The sequence below is a fragment of the Phyllobates terribilis genome, unplaced genomic scaffold (assembly GCF_046119375.1).
Source record: "Phyllobates terribilis strain yellow unplaced genomic scaffold, ASM4611937v1 Scaffold_2__4_contigs__length_985480577, whole genome shotgun sequence".
NCBI classification, from domain to species: domain Eukaryota; kingdom Metazoa; phylum Chordata; class Amphibia; order Anura; family Dendrobatidae; genus Phyllobates; species Phyllobates terribilis.
This window is the reverse complement of record NW_027362762.1, coordinates 59,018,366-59,036,054: the sequence shown is the minus strand read 5'-3', so window position 1 is coordinate 59,036,054 and position 17,689 is coordinate 59,018,366. Positions and strand designations below refer to the sequence as shown.

The 17,689-nt window shown below is 46.6% G+C and overlaps 1 protein-coding gene across 2 annotated transcripts in view; it reads left to right on the top strand.

Annotated features, from left to right (window-relative positions):
• Positions 1-17,689, top strand: part of ME3 (malic enzyme 3) — a 292,535-nt gene that overhangs the window by 266,965 nt on the left and 7,881 nt on the right. For both annotated transcript variants that reach the window (XM_073662033.1, XM_073662034.1), the window contains exons 11-12: positions 9,834-9,939; positions 11,837-11,979. In XM_073662033.1, the coding sequence (XP_073518134.1) occupies positions 9,834-9,939; positions 11,837-11,979 (249 nt within the window). The remainder of the gene's footprint in view (positions 1-9,833; positions 9,940-11,836; positions 11,980-17,689) is intronic.

Genomic DNA, 17,689 nt, shown 5'->3' with positions numbered 1-17,689 from the left:
ACCAAAGTATGATGGTCCACCCACAGCATGATGATCTCCACAGCCCCTACACAGTATTATGGTTCCCCCAGATTGCCCCACACAGTATGATGGTCCCCAAACATAGTATGATGGTCCCTTACAGTCCCAATACAGTATGATTGTCCCCAGAAAGCCTTCCATATAGTATGATGGTCCGCCACATATAGTATGAGGGTCCCCCTCACCAGGGCTGTGGAGTCGGAGTCATGGAGTCGGAGTCGGTGTCCATTTTGGTGGAGTCGGAGTCAGAGTTGGTATAAAATGGACCGACTCAAACTCCTAAAATATATAATAAATTGGTTACAGTAGTACAATGTAGGACGTGCTGTAAATTTTTTCATAAGAATTTGGGAAAGTTGTGAAACGTCCTATAAATGTCTCTACTATTCCTGCTCTAAAGATCTCGGCTTTTAGCTGAGATAAATCTGTGCAGCACTTTATGAACATGCTCAGTAATGATTCAGTGCTGTGGAGTCAAAGTCCTGGAATCGGAGTCTAAGTTGGAGTCGGAAGTCAGGGAGATGTCGGAGTCTGAGTCTGTGGTTTGGCTTGCCGACTACACAACCCTGCCCCTCACAAACCCAGTACAGTACGATGGTCCCCCACAGCCCCCATAAAGTATGAGGGTCCCATTCACAGCCCACATGTGAACCCCTTTACAGCTCCTATACTGTATGATGGCCCCCCCACGGTATTATGGGCACCACACCTCACAAAAAAATAACTTTATACTCACCTAATCCAGCCTCCGCGTCCAGCACAGTTGCTGTTGCTGCTTCCTGTTCTATTGTGTCTTGTAGTAGATGCTAGTGGTGCGATGCAGTGATGTCATCACGCGCCGATGTCACCTGTGTGGCACCGGCATCCGAAAGGCTGCAGGATATAGTCTACCCGCAGCCTACTGGATACCGGTGCCACAAAGGTGGCGTCAGGCCGAAAGTATCCTGTGGTCTGTCAGAGTAAGTGACGGACCACAGAGTAGCGGCTCTGTTAACAGTACCGGCATCTTCTTGAGGACACGAATACCATTAACAGAGTATCAATTGATGCGGCCAATGGCCGGACCGGCCCATCTGGCATTTGCCAGAATTTCCTGATGTCCAGTCTGGCTCTGGTTACAGATAACTTTCTACGGTCACCAAAATCCCAACCTGTACATAAGTATGCAAAGACATCATGTAAGTACAGTACTCCACTAATGCTTGCATCATGTAAGCACAGTACTCCACTAATGCTTGGCATCATGTAAGCACAGTACTCCACTAATGGTCACTTCATGTAAGCACAGTACTCCACTAATGCTTGCATCATGTAAGCACAGTACTCCACTAATGCTTGCTTATCTTCTTCATTTAAGTCCTTCCTCAGATTTGTAATGGTACCAATATTTACACATTTCCTATTAGTTAAAATCAGATTAATCTTGGTGTCGTCTTGATCTGGTTTTCATTGAACTGGGAGCTTAAAGTAATAACTTTTGATATAATTGAAGAGAAACTCCACTGTCTCCCACCCCCGTTCTAGGATTCACAACAAGCCATGTTCTCGCCGGGCAGCTTGGACTAGCATCAACCACTGCAGATAAAATGTAGTGCCAGACATTCAAATTAATGGGTGATCGTGTATTACATGGACAGGCTGGGTCTGTCATGGCAGGGGCTGTTTGTACTTGGTGACTCCTATTATTGCCAATTTTAAAGGGTAAAGAGCTGGGGAAGCCCCTCCATGACATCCAATGTGGTATAAGGACAGGGTTTGTATTTACAAGACAACTTCTCTAATGCCATCAGCTGTAACTAGAATTGGAATAAGTCTGGAGGGATGCCAAGGGTGATTACATTTTCCTTCCCCAGTATTACATAAGAGGAGGAGGTTTTTGTACTCAACATGGGAACAAGAGTTCTTGGGTGCCCAGCATGGGAGCAAGGATTCTAAGGGAACCTCATGGGTGCCCAGCATGGGAGTAAGGATTCTAAGGGAACCTCATGGGTGCCCCGCATGGGAGTAAGGATTCTAAGGGAACCTCATAGGTGGCCAGCATGGGAGCAAGGATTCTAAGGGAACCTCATGGGTGCCCAGCATGGGAGTAAGGATTCTAAGGGAACCTCATGGGTGCCCCGCATGGGAGTAAGGATTCTAAGGGAACCTCATAGGTGGCCAGCATGGGAGCAAGGATTCTAAGGGAACCTCATGGGTGGCCAGCATGGGAGCAAGGATTCTAAGGGAACCTCATGGGTGGCCAGCATGGAAGCAAGGACTCTAAGGGAACCTCATGGGTGGCCAGCATGGGAGCAAGGATTGTTATGAAACCTCATGGGTGCCCAGCATGGGAGCAAGGATTCTTGGGGAACCTCATGGGTGCCCAGCTTGAGAGCAATGATTCTTAAAGAACCTCATGGGTGCCCAACATGAGAGTAAATATTCTTGGGGAACCTTATGGGTGCCCAGCTTGAGAGCAATGATTCTTAGAAAACCTTATGGGTTCCCAGCATTGGAGCAAGGATTCTTAGGAAACCTTACAGGTTCCCAGTGTAGTGCCGGCGTCCCTGCCCTCTGCTAGGCAGGGACGCTGCTCCCCTCACCGCTCTGCCCCGTGCCCGGCGTCCCTCTCCCGCTCTGCTGTCAGCGCGCGCTCCTTCCCGGCGTCCTCCTCCCGCTCTGCTCTCAGCGCGCGCTCCTTCCCGGCCCCTGTGCTTAGGGCGCGCGCGCGCGCGCTCCCCTCCTCTTAAAGGGGCCGCGCGCGCCGTCCTAAGGAGTCCCCGGCCAATGGCCGGAGGACTTCATCATATATAAGGCACCTCCTCCAAAATGGAGGTGCCCGAGCAATGTTGTTTGCACCTGTGTCTCACCTGTGCTTCAGCCCTCAGGTCCCGTTGCCAGTTACCTGCCAGTTACCTGTCAGATTCCTGCCTGATTACTTGCTACCTGTCTGCTAGTCTGAGGTCCGACGGTCTGCCTTACTACTCCTGTCAGTCTGTCTAAGGACCAGCCTGCCCGCTCACCTGGGAGCGCACCTCAGCTACCTGCCTGCTTGCCTGAGGTCCGACGGTCTGCCTTACAACTCCGGTCAGTCTGTCTATGGACCAGCTTGCCCGCTCACCTGGGAGCGCTTCTCCGCTACCTGCCTGCTTGCCTGCCCGGAGGCTCCGCTGTCACGTGCTGTGACCACCAGCTATTCCTGAGACTCTTGCCCGCTCACCTGGGAGCGCTTCTCCGTTACCTGCCTGCTTGCCAGCCCGGAGGCTCCGCTGTCACGTGCTGTGACCACCAGCTACTCCAGACTCTTGCCCGCTCACCTGGGAGCGCTTCTCCGCTACCTGCCTGCTTGCCTGCCCGGAGGCTCCGCTGTCACGTGCTGTGACCACCAGCTATTCCTGAGACTCTTGCCCGCTCACCTGGGAGCGCTTCTCCGTTACCTGCCTGCTTGCCTACCTGGAGGCTCCGCCGTCACGTGCTGTGACCACCTGCTATTCCAGAGACTCTCGCTTGCTCACCTGGGAGCACACATTCTTCATCTGCCTTGCTAGCCTACCTGGAGGTTCAGCCATCACAGGTCGTACCTACCCTTTATCCAGAGACTGCCCCGATCACTTGCCGTGTCCTCCTGCCCGTACACCCAGAGACTGTCCTGGTCACCTCCTGTGACTACCTGCCTGGTCGCCACCCGCTCCCTTACAAGGACCGCCCCCTTGTATTGTAACCCAGAGGTTCCGCCTCCCAGACCCGTTACAGTTTGCTCGGGCCATGGAACCCGGTGGCACCCAAGCTCCCTCGCTCTCGGACCTCTGTCTTGAACTGTCCTGTCAGAGGTCCCAACAGGAGTCCATCCTGGGTCACCTGCGGAATGTCAATACTCGCCTGAACACTCTGTCTGATCCACCAACAACCTCCGCCAGTGCCATATCTTGCAATCCGGCAGCTCCGCTGCCCACTAATACCATGGTATCCTACCCCGGACCCCGGCTCTCTGCACCTCCTCGCTTCGGAGGCGACTCCGTCCAGGCTCGGGGATTCATAAATCAGTGCACCCTGCACTTTGAACTTTTGTCCCACCAGTTTAACTCCGACCGGGCCAAAATTGCCTTCATCATGTCCCATCTCACCGGGGAGGCCCTGGCCTGGCTAAATCCTCTATGGGAGAGAGGAGACCCCCTGGTGTCCAACTTGCCTGCTTTTCTCACGGCTTTCCGGAAAGTCTTCGACGAACCCGGACGGAAGACCTCATCTGCATCATCGTTGCTACGCCTCCGTCAGGAGAGTCTCACCGTGGGCCAATATGCCATACGGTTCCGTACCCTTGCCTCGGAGCTGGCCTGGGATAACGACGCTCTGGTTTCCGTCTTCTGGGAGGGTCTGTCCGGCCGTATTAAAGATGAACTTGCCGGTCGGGACATTCCTACCACTCTCGATGACTTAATAACTCTTGCCACCCGGATTGACCTACGGTTCCAGGAGCGTGCCAGAGAGGTCACCCGTGAGAGGAGGTTACCACGTCTAGCTCCTACTTTTCAGAAACCCGTCACTCCTTCTGTCTCTAACCAGGTACACCCTCCTGAGCCTATGCAGGTCGACCAGACCAAGATGGTCAAGACCCGTCAGGACTTACGCCGTGCCGAGGGGACCTGCTTCTACTGTGGCAGTAAGGAGCACCGGATCCGTGCCTGCCCGGAGAGGTCGGGAAACGCCTGTGTCTAGGTTCGCTCAGAGAGGTCCACCTAGACAAGAATAAATCCTCTCCATCCCTGCTGTTGTCAGTTTCAATCGTCTACGGGGAGAACCGTTATTTCGAACTAGCCCAACTGGACTCTGGAGCAGCCGGGAATCTTATTTCACAGTCCCTGGTAGAGAAATACCGCATCCCCACCAAACCTCTGGCTGTACCCTTGTCTGTGGCTGCCGTGGATGGGGGGCTCTTACCACGCCCCATCCAACTCATCACCGAATCCATTACTCTGCAGGTGGGAATGCTGCATTCTGAAAGTATCTCCTTTCATGTTCTGCCTGGACTCTCTCACGCCCTCTTGCTAGGTCTGCCTTGGCTCCAGAAACATGCACCCGTGCTTGACTGGCAGACCGGAGAAGTCCTTCGCTGGGGACAAGACTGTCATAAGACCTGCCTGGTTCCCGTCCATCCCGTCCGTCCCTCTCCTACCCCAGCTAATCTACCTGGACTTCCAATTCCTTATTGGTCTTATGCTGATGTCTTTAATAAAAAGGAGGCAGAGACATTACCCCCTCATAGACCATACGACTGTCCCATCGACCTGTTACCCGGTACTACTCCTCCCCGTGGGCGTATTTATCCTTTATCCGCTGCTGAGACCCGGTCGATGTCCGAATATATTGAGGAGAATCTGGCCAGGGGATTCATCCGGAAATCTACCTCCCCGGCGGGAGCAGGCTTCTTTTTCGTCAAAAAGAAGGACGGCTCTCTCCGTCCCTGTATAGACTATAGAGGCCTAAACCAGATCACGGTGAAGAATAAGTACCCCCTTCCGCTCATTCCAGAATTATTTGATCGTCTGAGGGGGGCTAGAATCTTCACCAAACTAGACCTCCGTGGGGCGTACAACCTGGTTCGTATCCGTCAAGGGGATGAATGGAAGACTGCATTCAACACCCGGGACGGCCACTATGAATACCTGGTAATGCCCTTTGGTCTCTGCAACGCTCCTGCCGTCTTTCAAGAGTTGGTCAATGACATCTTCCGGGACCTTCTCTACTCCTGCGTAGTGGTGTACCTGGACGACATCTTGGTCTTCTCTCCGGATCTCCAGACTCACCGGAGGGACGTTCGTCAGGTCCTGCTCAGGCTCAGGCAGAATCACCTCTTCGCTAAATACGAGAAGTGCCTCTTTGAGCAGACCTCGCTTCCGTTTTTGGGCTACATTATTTCTCAGACCGGCCTACGAATGGATCCAGAGAAACTGTCTGCCATCGAGAAATGGCCCCGACCGGAGGGGTTGAAGGCCATTCAGCGGTTCCTGGGCTTCGCCAACTACTACCGCCTCTTCATACCACACTTCTCTTCCCGGACTGCCCCAATTTCCGCGCTCACCCGTAAGGGTACTAATCCCAAAGAGTGGCCGCCCGAAGCAGAAGAAGCCTTTCTTTCCTTAAAACAGGCCTTCTCTTCCGCCCCGGTGCTGCATCGCCCGGACGGCAACAAGCAGTTCTTCCTGGAAGTGGACGCCTCCTCCTCTGGAGCTGGAGCGGTACTTACTCAAAAATCTTCTTCCGGGAGGATGGTAACTTGCGGCTTCTTCTCTAAACTCTTCTCCTCCTCAGAGCGCAATTATTCCATAGGAGATCGAGAGTTATTGGCCATCAAACTGGCATTGGAGGAGTGGCGTTACCTGCTTGAGGGGGCTCTTCACCCGGTAATAATTTACACTGACCACAAGAACTTGGCTTACCTCCAGCATGCCCAGAGACTTAACCCGCGCCAAGCCCGGTGGTCCTTGTTTTTTGCTCGTTTTGATTTTGTCCTTCATTTTCGCCCGGCTGACAAAAACGTCAAGGCGGACGCCTTGTCTCGATCCTTTCTGGTATCTGATCTCGAGGAAGATCCGAAACACATCATCGATCCCGCCAGAGTAATGCAGGTGGCTCCCGTGAGTCTAAATCGTCTCCCTCCCGGAAAGACGTTCGTATCAGTACCTGATCGGGAGAAGATCCTTCACTGGGGTCACTCGTCTAAACTGGCTGGCCACGCTGGTCAGAAGAAGACCCTCCAGCTTATTTCCCGGCACTACTGGTGGCCTACCCTGCACAAGGATGTAATAGACTTTGTTTCTGCCTGTGTGTCCTGCGCCCGCAACAAGGTTCCGAGACATCTGCCAGCCGGTCGCCTCCTTCCGCTCCCAGTACCTGCTGCCCCCTGGCAGCATATTGCAATGGACTTCATAACTGACCTCCCACTCTCTGCCGGTTGTACGGTCATTTGGGTGGTCGCTGACCGCTTCTCCAAGATGGCTCATTTCGTTCCCCTGCCAGGCCTCCCGTCTGCACCCGAGCTAGCTAGAGACTTTATTCGTCACATCTTCCGTCTTCATGGCCTGCCCCTCCACATCGTGTCGGATCGTGGGGTACAGTTCACCTCACGCTTCTGGAGAGCCACTTGTAAACTACTAGACGTCACCCTGGACTTCTCTTCCGCTTACCACCCACAGTCCAATGGTCAAGTGGAGCGGATCAATCAGAACCTGACCAGTTACCTCCGGCACTTCGTTAATGCCCACCATTCTGACTGGGTGGATCTCCTACCATGGGCCGAGTTCTCTTACAATAATCACGAGAGCGAATCCTCCTCCAAATCCCCGTTTTTTGTAGTCTTTGGTCAGCATCCTCGGATTCCTTTTCCTGTCTCCACCTCGGTGGACAACCCGGCTGCGGAATCTCTCGTTAGCAAATTTTCCTCCATTTGGGAGAGTACCCGATCCACACTCCTTCAGTCGTCCGAGCGGATGAAAAGACACGCTGACAAAAAACGCCTGGATCCTCCTCAATTTCGTACAGGAGATAAGGTCTGGCTCTCATCTAAATATGTTCGACTCAAGATACCCTCTTACAAGTTAGGGCCTCGGTTCATCGGACCTCTGGAGGTCACCAGTCAGATCAACCCGGTGGCCTATAAATTGAAACTCCCGGCCAACTTACGGATCCCTAACTCCTTCCATGTATCTCTCCTCAAACCTGTGGTACTTAACTCTTTTTCCAAGTCTACAGGTACGCCTCCTGCTCCGGTTTCTGCTGAGGACGAGTTTGAGGTAGAGAACATTCTTGCCACCAAAAGGGTAAGAGGAAAGACCTTTTTTCTGGTAGATTGGAAGGGGTTTGGTCCTGAGGAGAGAACGTGGGAGCCCCGGGAGAACATCCATGCCCCTCTCATCCTAGCTAAATTTCTGTCTGGCCTAAAAAAGGGGGGGCCTAAAGGGGGGGGTACTGTAGTGCCGGCGTCCCTGCCCTCTGCTAGGCAGGGACGCTGCTCCCCTCACCGCTCTGCCCCGTGCCCGGCGTCCCTCTCCCGCTCTGCTGTCAGCGCGCGCTCCTTCCCGGCGTCCTCCTCCCGCTCTGCTCTCAGCGCGCGCTCCTTCCCGGCCCCTGTGCTTAGGGCGCGCGCGCGCGCGCTCCCCTCCTCTTAAAGGGGCCGCGCGCGCCGTCCTAAGGAGTCCCCGGCCAATGGCCGGAGGACTTCATCATATATAAGGCACCTCCTCCAAAATGGAGGTGCCCGAGCAATGTTGTTTGCACCTGTGTCTCACCTGTGCTTCAGCCCTCAGGTCCCGTTGCCAGTTACCTGCCAGTTACCTGTCAGATTCCTGCCTGATTACTTGCTACCTGTCTGCTAGTCTGAGGTCCGACGGTCTGCCTTACTACTCCTGTCAGTCTGTCTAAGGACCAGCCTGCCCGCTCACCTGGGAGCGCACCTCAGCTACCTGCCTGCTTGCCTGAGGTCCGACGGTCTGCCTTACAACTCCGGTCAGTCTGTCTATGGACCAGCTTGCCCGCTCACCTGGGAGCGCTTCTCCGCTACCTGCCTGCTTGCCTGCCCGGAGGCTCTGCTGTCACGTGCTGTGACCACCAGCTATTCCTGAGACTCTTGCCCGCTCACCTGGGAGCGCTTCTCCGTTACCTGCCTGCTTGCCAGCCCGGAGGCTCCGCTGTCACGTGCTGTGACCACCAGCTACTCCAGACTCTTGCCCGCTCACCTGGGAGCGCTTCTCCGCTACCTGCCTGCTTGCCTGCCCGGAGGCTCCGCTGTCACGTGCTGTGACCACCAGCTATTCCTGAGACTCTTGCCCGCTCACCTGGGAGCGCTTCTCCGTTACCTGCCTGCTTGCCTACCTGGAGGCTCCGCCGTCACGTGCTGTGACCACCTGCTATTCCAGAGACTCTCGCTTGCTCACCTGGGAGCACACATTCTTCATCTGCCTTGCTAGCCTACCTGGAGGTTCAGCCATCACAGGTCGTACCTACCCTTTATCCAGAGACTGCCCCGATCACTTGCCGTGTCCTCCTGCCCGTACACCCAGAGACTGTCCTGGTCACCTCCTGTGACTACCTGCCTGGTCGCCACCCGCTCCCTTACAAGGACCGCCCCCTTGTATTGTAGCCCAGAGGTTCCGCCTCCCAGACCCGTTACACCCAGTATGGGAGCAAGGATTTTTGGGTAACCTCATGGGTGCCCAGCATGGGCTTAAGGATTCTTGAATACCCAGCATGAAAGCAAGGATTCTTAGATAACTACATCAGTGCCCAGTATAGGAGCAAGGATTATTGGGTATCTGCATGGGTTCAATGATTTTTGGATAACCTCATGGGTATTTAGCATGGAAGCAAGAATTCTTGGGTAACCTCATGGGTGATTTGTACAGACATTGTGAAAATTTCACAGCGAGACATTATCACTACAGATGAGCAAATCGATTTGCAGAGCCCTGGTACAGCTGCCATGTCGGAAGTCTGTGGCCGCTGGATGGGGGGCCCTGCAAATCTCTTTGGTCATGCCGGAAGTCCCCAGAGCCTCTTCTGGTTAGTAGGCCCTGTGTGACGTCATGCCTGTGTGCCTCCGATACAATGACATACAAATCAGAAGAGATGCCAGGGATTATAGCAGGTAAGAGGCGGTTTGCAGGGCTCCCATTCGGCGGCCACAGACTAACAATATGGCCAGTGTCCTGTGAATTTATTCTCTCGTCTCCAAAATTTCCTTTTGATTCTTGCAGATCTTAACTTCTACTACGTGTACGTCCTCCCCCGGTGTCATCATGACTTCCAATGTTATTAATAATGTTTCCATTCTGTTAAAGGGACGAGGAAACCTGAACCATGAAAAAGAGATGTTTGCTCATGATCACCCTCCTGTGAAAACCTTAGAAGAAGCTGTGGAGATATTAAGGCCTACAGCCATTATAGGTGGGTAGAAAATTATTAGTGTTTATGCTTTGCTGATAACCGGAATTATATGTAAAAAGGGGAGCACAGCGACTTTCTCAGCGGGGCCCCAATTTAGAGTGCATTCACCCTATGTAAAGCGTTGCCCTCATCCTATCCTTTCTTTGTAGCATTATGACTTCATGAAGGCTTTTACCTGATATTTGCAGCTCCTCTAGTCGTGTCTGTAACTGCCTTGTGTCTTGTTGCTGTGCTCTGTCTTGCCATGGTGTAAGATCTGTGATATGAAACTGTCTTCCACAACCTCACCGTTGTAGCCGAGTCTGAATTTAAGCGTCCTAAACAGCTGTTTCTGTTTCAGTTAATTTCATACATGTCCTTAAAGTAGGTAAGGAGAACCAAATCTAACAAATTAGTCAAAAATATTAGTTTTTATTTTTTGAGGAAAATGATCCAATATCACATGTCTGTGAGTGGAAAAAGTATGTGAATCTTTGCTTTCAGTATTTGGGGTGACCTCATTGTGCAGCAATAACTGCAACTAAATGTTTCCGGTAATTGTTGAATAGTCCTGCACATCAGCTTGGAGGAACTTTAGCCCATTCCTCCTTACAAAACAGCTGCACGACTGGTATGTTAGTTGGTTTTCTCCCATGAACTGATCAATTTCAGATCCTCCCACAACATTTCTATAAGATTAGGGGGAGGACTTTGACTTGACCATTCCAAAACTTTATCTTTATTCTTATTAAACCACTCTTTTGTAGAACAACTTGTACTCTTCGGGTCATTGTCTTGCTGCATGACCTACGTTCTCATGAGATTCGACTGACGTCCAGACATTTTCCTTTAGAATTTGGTGATAAAATTCAGAATTCACTGTTCAATCGATGATGGCAGCCATCCTGGCTTAGATGCAGCAAAACAGGCCCTAACTATGACACTACTACCATCGTGTTTCACAGATAGTATGAGGTTTTTATGCAGTGTTTTTTATTTTTTCTCCAAGCATCAAGCTGCTCATTTAAACCAAAAAGCTTTATTTTGGTCTCATCTCTCCACAAAACATTGTTCAAGTAGCTTTCTAGCTTGTCCAAGTGGTATTTAGCAAACTGCAGATGGGCAGTAATGTTCTTTTTGGAGAGCAGTAGCTTTCTTTGTGCAATCCGGCCATGCACAGCATTGTTGTTCAGTGTCCTACTGATGATGGATTCATGAACTTTAGTATTCGCTACTATAAGAGGCCTTTAGTTGCTTGGAGGTTACCTTGGGCTCCTTTATGACTTTGCAGACTATTGTATGCCTTGCTTTAATGCTTTTGGAGTGATCTATGTTGGCCGACCACTCCTGAGGATGGTAAAAAAAAGTTTTGAATTTCCTCCATCTGTCTTATTGTGACTTGAGTCCAAACTCTTTACAAATGATTTTATAACCTTTTCCAGCCTGATGAGCATGAACAACTCTTCTTCTGAGACTATCAGAAATCTCCTTTGTTAATGCCATAATACACTTCCATAAACGTGTTGTGTAGATCAGAAATTGATAGATCACTGTTCTAAAAAAGTAATTACTCACACCTGATTGTCACCCCAGTGATTTAAAATGGCAGACTCTAATTTTACCTTCAAATTTTATTCTAATCTGAAAGGTTCACATACTTTTGCTACTCACAGACATTTAATATTGGATCATTTTCCTCATTTAAAAAATTACAAAATATAATATTTTTGACTCGTTTATTTTATTTGCTTCACTTTATCTGCTTTCTGGACTTGCCTGAAAATCCGATTTAGTTTTAGATAAAATTTATGTAGCAATATGGAAATTCTGGAGGCTTCAGGAACTTTGAAGCACCCACTGTATTTTGTTTCCTTCATAATTAGATTTACAAGCCAAATGTTCTGTTTGCTTTTCGTAGGTGTTGCTGCTATTGGAGGTGCATTTACAGAAAAGATACTGAAAAACATGGGTGCTTTCAACCAACGACCAATTATATTTGCACTAAGTAATCCGACCAGCAAGGCAGAGTGTACGGCCGAGCAATGCTACCAGCTGACAGAGGTATGGGACGCTTACTCCCTGATACGGCCAGTGTCTATGTGACCTCATCTGCCAATAGCTTTACCTGTATACAGGGCTAGAGCCAATGACAGACGCTGGAAGTCAGGTGATCAATACACCACTCTATGGAATTTTGGAAAAAAGGAAACATATTAGTAAATGTTGACTTTTTTTCTATACTTTTTTTTTTATAAATTAGAAAAATACTAAAATATGTGATCCTGTAAATTACTAATGACTTAAGAACACACATGTAACAATTATCATTTGGGCAATAGGGTAGATGCTGGAGGTCCAAGGGCCCCAGAGCAGCGACAAAAATTAGGCCTCATTCAGGAGCTGATTGACACCACCACTCAGCGCCAAGAAGTCCTGATGTCCACCCTAGCCACAAAATAGGATGTGGCCAATACCACCATGGGATGAGACTTTTTTATCCAAGGATCCCATGATTGCTGAATAATTCAATTTCTATCTGTTGATAGCCACTTAAAGCATAATTTTTGTTTCATATATCAATGGTACATGTGACAATACGAAACTTTGTAATATATCTTAACAGAGAAATCTGTTTATTTAATCTCCTGGACTGATCTTTCAGTTGCAATTCATTAGTAAAAATCTGTAAAATCAGTATTCAATGAAGACAGATTTTCATATTATTGAGATGACAGTTGGTGTTTTTAAAATTATATGGAAGGGGGGGAGCTAGAGGAACATACAGACATTCTAGGGAGGAGCTAGAGGAACACACAGACATTTTAGGGAGGAGCTAGAGGAGCAGACTTCTAGGGAGGAGCTAGAGGAACACAGACATTCTGGGGAGGAGCTAGAGGAACACACAGATATTCTAGGGAGGAGCTAGAGGAACACAGATATTCTAAGGAGGAGCTAGAGGAACACAGATATTCTAGGAAGGAGCTAGAGGAACACAGATATTCTAGGGAGGAGCTAGAGGAACACAGATATTCTAGGGAGGACCTAACCTAGAGGAACACACAGACATTCTAGGGAGGAGCTAGTGGAACACACAAACATTCTAGGGAGGAGCTAGAGGAATACGCAGACATTCTAGGGTGGGACTAGAGGAACACACAGACATTCTAGGAAGGAGCTAGAGGAACACACAGATATTCTAGGGAGGAGCTAGGGGTGTTGGTATATGTAACAGTTGTGGACTTCTTTGTTTGTGTCAAGGAGGACTTTATGCTGATCTGACAGTAAATGGCGATGTTGTGTAACGTTTCCTTGTTTACTGTATTGTAAAAGAAAAAAGTCTCTCTTGTACTTTCTGTTTTGTTGTTACTTCCTGGTGCAGTACTGTGTGACTGTGCGTTTTTTCCTTTACCTCATGTTCTGAGAAGTAAAAGCTTGTTATCCCACGTAATCTGCTCTGTGAAGTTTTATACTGCAACTGTGGGTATCCAGAAGCTATGCAACAGGTTATGGGCCCAGGCACCGAGGACCCCAGACACCCAGGACACCGGAACTCTCAGACCCTGGTGAATGCAGAAGAATTCTTCAGTACAATTCTCTCCAAACAAGTAAGACAAGTTAAAGATGACAAGCTGCACAGAGCTAAAACTCACAGTAGCTAAGCTGAATAATGAGAATTATCAGTTATGGAAGTTCAAAGTAGAAATGTTATTGTCTAAAGATGATTTATGGGAAGTAATCACTACAGATAGACCTGATGAGGATAATCAGACATGGGATAAGAAAAATAGACAAGCAAGAGCTACCATCAGCCTATTAGTGGATGATGCTCAATTAATCCACATAAGGAATGAGGATACAGCAAAGGGAATGTGGGAAGCACTAAGAAAGCTACATGAAAGACCCAGCTTAAATCACAAGTTATTTCTGCTAAGAAAGCTTTACAGTACGAGACTAAGTGCAGACAATGACATGCAGTAGCATATATTCTCTATTATGGAAGTGATATCACAACTGATATCAATTGGTGAAGATATTAAGGAAAGCCATGCAGCAGCAATATTATTGTGCAGTTTACCGGATTCATATACTGCTTTGATAAATGCACTAGAGACAAGACCTGAAATAGACATTACATTAGAGTTTGTGAAGACCAGACTCATAGATGAATATCAAAGAAGGAAAGAACAAACAAATTATTCTTCTACTGAAAAAGATCATGGAAATGCTCATAAAGCTACAGAATCAAAAAGACCCTGTAATAAAGAGACAAGAGAATATTTCAGATGTAAGAAAAAAGGACATTTAAAGAAAGACTGTACTATATGGAAAGCAGAACAACAGAAATTACATAATAAAGAGAATACACAGAAGGTGAAAAACACAATTTCTGATTCATGTGAAAATAATTGGAATGGCCCATTTAAAGTGACTGATAAGAAATCATCGTTGGGTTGGCTTACTGACTCAGGAGCAACAAGTCACAAGACAAGTGATAAAAATTTCTTTACTGAACTTAATTTAAATAAGAAGGAAGTCATTGATCTTGCAGATGGAAGCAAAATAACTGCAGAAGGTGTTGGACAAGGAATGCTAAACTGTTCTAACAAGTTTGGGCATGATTCAAAAATACTTGTACAGGATGTGTTATATGTTTCAGGATTAGAAGGAGGATTGTTATCTGTAAAACGTCTAACAGCTAAAGGACTTACTGTAAAATTCAAAGATGATGTGTGTACAATCCTAGCAGGAAACAAGGTAATAACCAATGTCAAGGCAGATGAACAATTATATCATCTTACACATTAAAGGAACAGATGAAGTTGTGTACACATGATCACAAGAATTGTATTCACATGTGGCATAGACGTCTAGGACACAGACATCCTGAAAGTATAATGGAGCTACAAAGGAAAGAATTGACAAAGGATCTATTGATATCTGATTTCTCAATTACCGTAAGATGTGAATGTTGTATAAAATCCAAAGCCACAAGGATATCTATTCCTAAAGGAAGTGAAACGAAAAGCACAAGACCACTTGATTTGGTCCATACTGACGTATGTGGACCTCATGGGTCCACATACGTCAGTATGACAACATCAGGAGGCAATAGATGTATGGTGACTTTTATAGATGACTACTCAAGATACACAGTCACATACTTGATTAAGAACAAAAGCGAAGTTTTCAATAAACTAGTAGACTACGTGACAAAGTCGAATAACAAGTTTCAGAGGAAGCCAATTGTCATGAGGAGTGATAATGGAGGTGAATTCACAGGACATCAAATAGAAAACTACTTAAGAAAAAATGGTATAGAGCATCAAAAGACTGTTCCTTACACACCTGAACAAAATGGAGTAGCAAAAGGGAAAAACAGAACTCTGACTGAAATGATAAAGTGTATGCTGACAGATTCCAAACTATCAGAGAAATATTGGGATGAAGCAGCAATGACAGCTACATATCTACAGAACCGACTTTTTTCTAGAAAACTGAAAAATAAAACTTATGAACTGTGGCAAGGTAAGAAACCCAAGTTTAAATCATTTAAGAGTTTTTGGTTGTAAAGTTTTTGGATTCATTCCAACAGAAAAACGTTCCAAACTTCAAAATAGGTCCATGGAAGGAGTATTTGTTGGATATAGTGAAAATTGCAAAGGCTATAGAATCCTAGATCCCAAAACAGACAGAGTTATGGTGAGTAACAGTGTGACATTCGTTGAGGATCTAAATGAAGACACTATAATTTCACTGGAAACAAAAAATGAGAAAAACAGCAATGATATAGCTGAAGAAATATCTGATGAAAAGAAGTTGAAATTAATAAAAAACAGAATACTGAAAGTGAAGAGATACAACTACAGACACAGAACCAAGACGTTCAATAAGAGAAAACAAAGGAAAACCACCAATACGCCTTTCATACAAAGCAAGTACAAGTAAAATTTATGAGCCTACCTCTTGGGAAGACATATCTCGACTTTCTGAAGAAGAAGCCAATAAATGGATAGAGGCAACAGAAATAGAAATAAAATCCATGCATGACTCAAAAACATGGACACTAACAGAATTACTAGAAGGAAGAAAAGCTATAGGATGTAAATGGGTTTTTAAAGTAAAGTACCAAGCAGATGGCACAGCTGAACGATACCGAGCAAGACTTGTAGCTAAAGGTTTTTCTCAAAAATATGGAGAAGGCTATGATGAAACATTTGCTCCAGTTGTCAAACATACTACAATAAGAACTTTGTTTGCAGTTGCAGCAATGAAACAAATTAAACTGAAACATCTGGATGTAAAGACAGCATTTTTGAATGGAAGTTTAACAGAAGATATTTACATGGAACAACCTCCAGGATTCAAAGATGAAAGTAACCCAAACATGGTTTGCAAATTACAGAAAAGTATTTATGGTTTAAAACAAGCTGCTAAAGCATGGAATGATAAAATCACGGAGGTGCTCACAAATGAAAAAATTAAAAGAAGCAAAGCTGATCCTTGCCTGTACACTAAAAGACTAATGGACAGATGGATCTATGTACTCGTATATGTTGATGACATTTTAGTTTGTTTTGAAAAAGAAAGGGATAAAGAGGACATACTAAAAATCCTGAATCAACATTTTGAGATCAAAGACTTGGGAAATGTGAAACAGTACTTAGGAATACAGATAGAGAAGAAGATGGAAGTTTCCTACTTAATCAAAATCACATGATTCAAGACATAACCAAAACATTTGGATTGAAGGATGCAAAACTAGCAAAGTCTCCAATGGAAACTAATTATCTTAAAGAGATGAGTAGTGAGAGAAATGTGTTACCAAATAATGAAGAGTACAGAATGGCGATAGGAGCAGCAGTAGGAATTCTGAGTAGAAAAGTGTCCAAGCCAAATAAAGCGGATTGGAATGCTGTGAAGAGCGTAATACGTTATTTGAAAGGAACCAGCAATGTTAAACTGAAACTGCCTACAAGTGATAAATGCATTTTAACTGGATATGTTGATGCAGATTGGGCTGGAGATCCAACTGACAGAAAATCTACCAGTGGCTATCTTTTCTTTCTCTCAGGTGGACCAATTAGTTGGACTAGTAAAAAAAAAAAATCAATAGTAACGCTGTCGTCAACAGAAGCAGAATATGTTGCAGCAGCACATGCAAATCAAGAAGTTCTATGGTCAAGACAATTGCTAACAGACCTAGGACAAGCACAGTTGAAACCAACAAAAATGAATGAGGGCAATCAAGGATGTCTTGTTCTTGCTCAGATGGAAAGAGTTAACCCAAGAACCAAGAACATTGATGTGAAGTAGCATTTCTTGAGGGACCATCAGGAACAAGGAATCCTGAAATTAGAATATTGTCCAACTGAAGATATGACAGCAGACATTTTCACAAAGGCATTGAATGCTGAAAAACATCAGAGACTAATGAAGAAATTAGGTTTGACTGAGTAAGTCCTTACTGTTGAGAAAGGGTGTTGGTCTATGCAACAGTTGTGGACTTCTTTGTTTGTGTGAAGGAGGACTTTATGCTGATCTGACAGTAGATGGCGATGTTGTGTAAAGTTTCCTTGTTTACTGTATTGTAAAAGGAAAAAGTCTCTCTTGTACTTTCTGTTTTGTTCTTACTTTCTGGTGCAGTACTGTGTGACTGTGCGTTTTTTCCTTTACCTCATGTTCTGAGAAGTAAAAGCTTGTTATCCCATGTAATCTGCTCTGTGAAGTTTTAGACTGCAACTGTGGGTATCCAGAAGCTGTGCAACAAGTG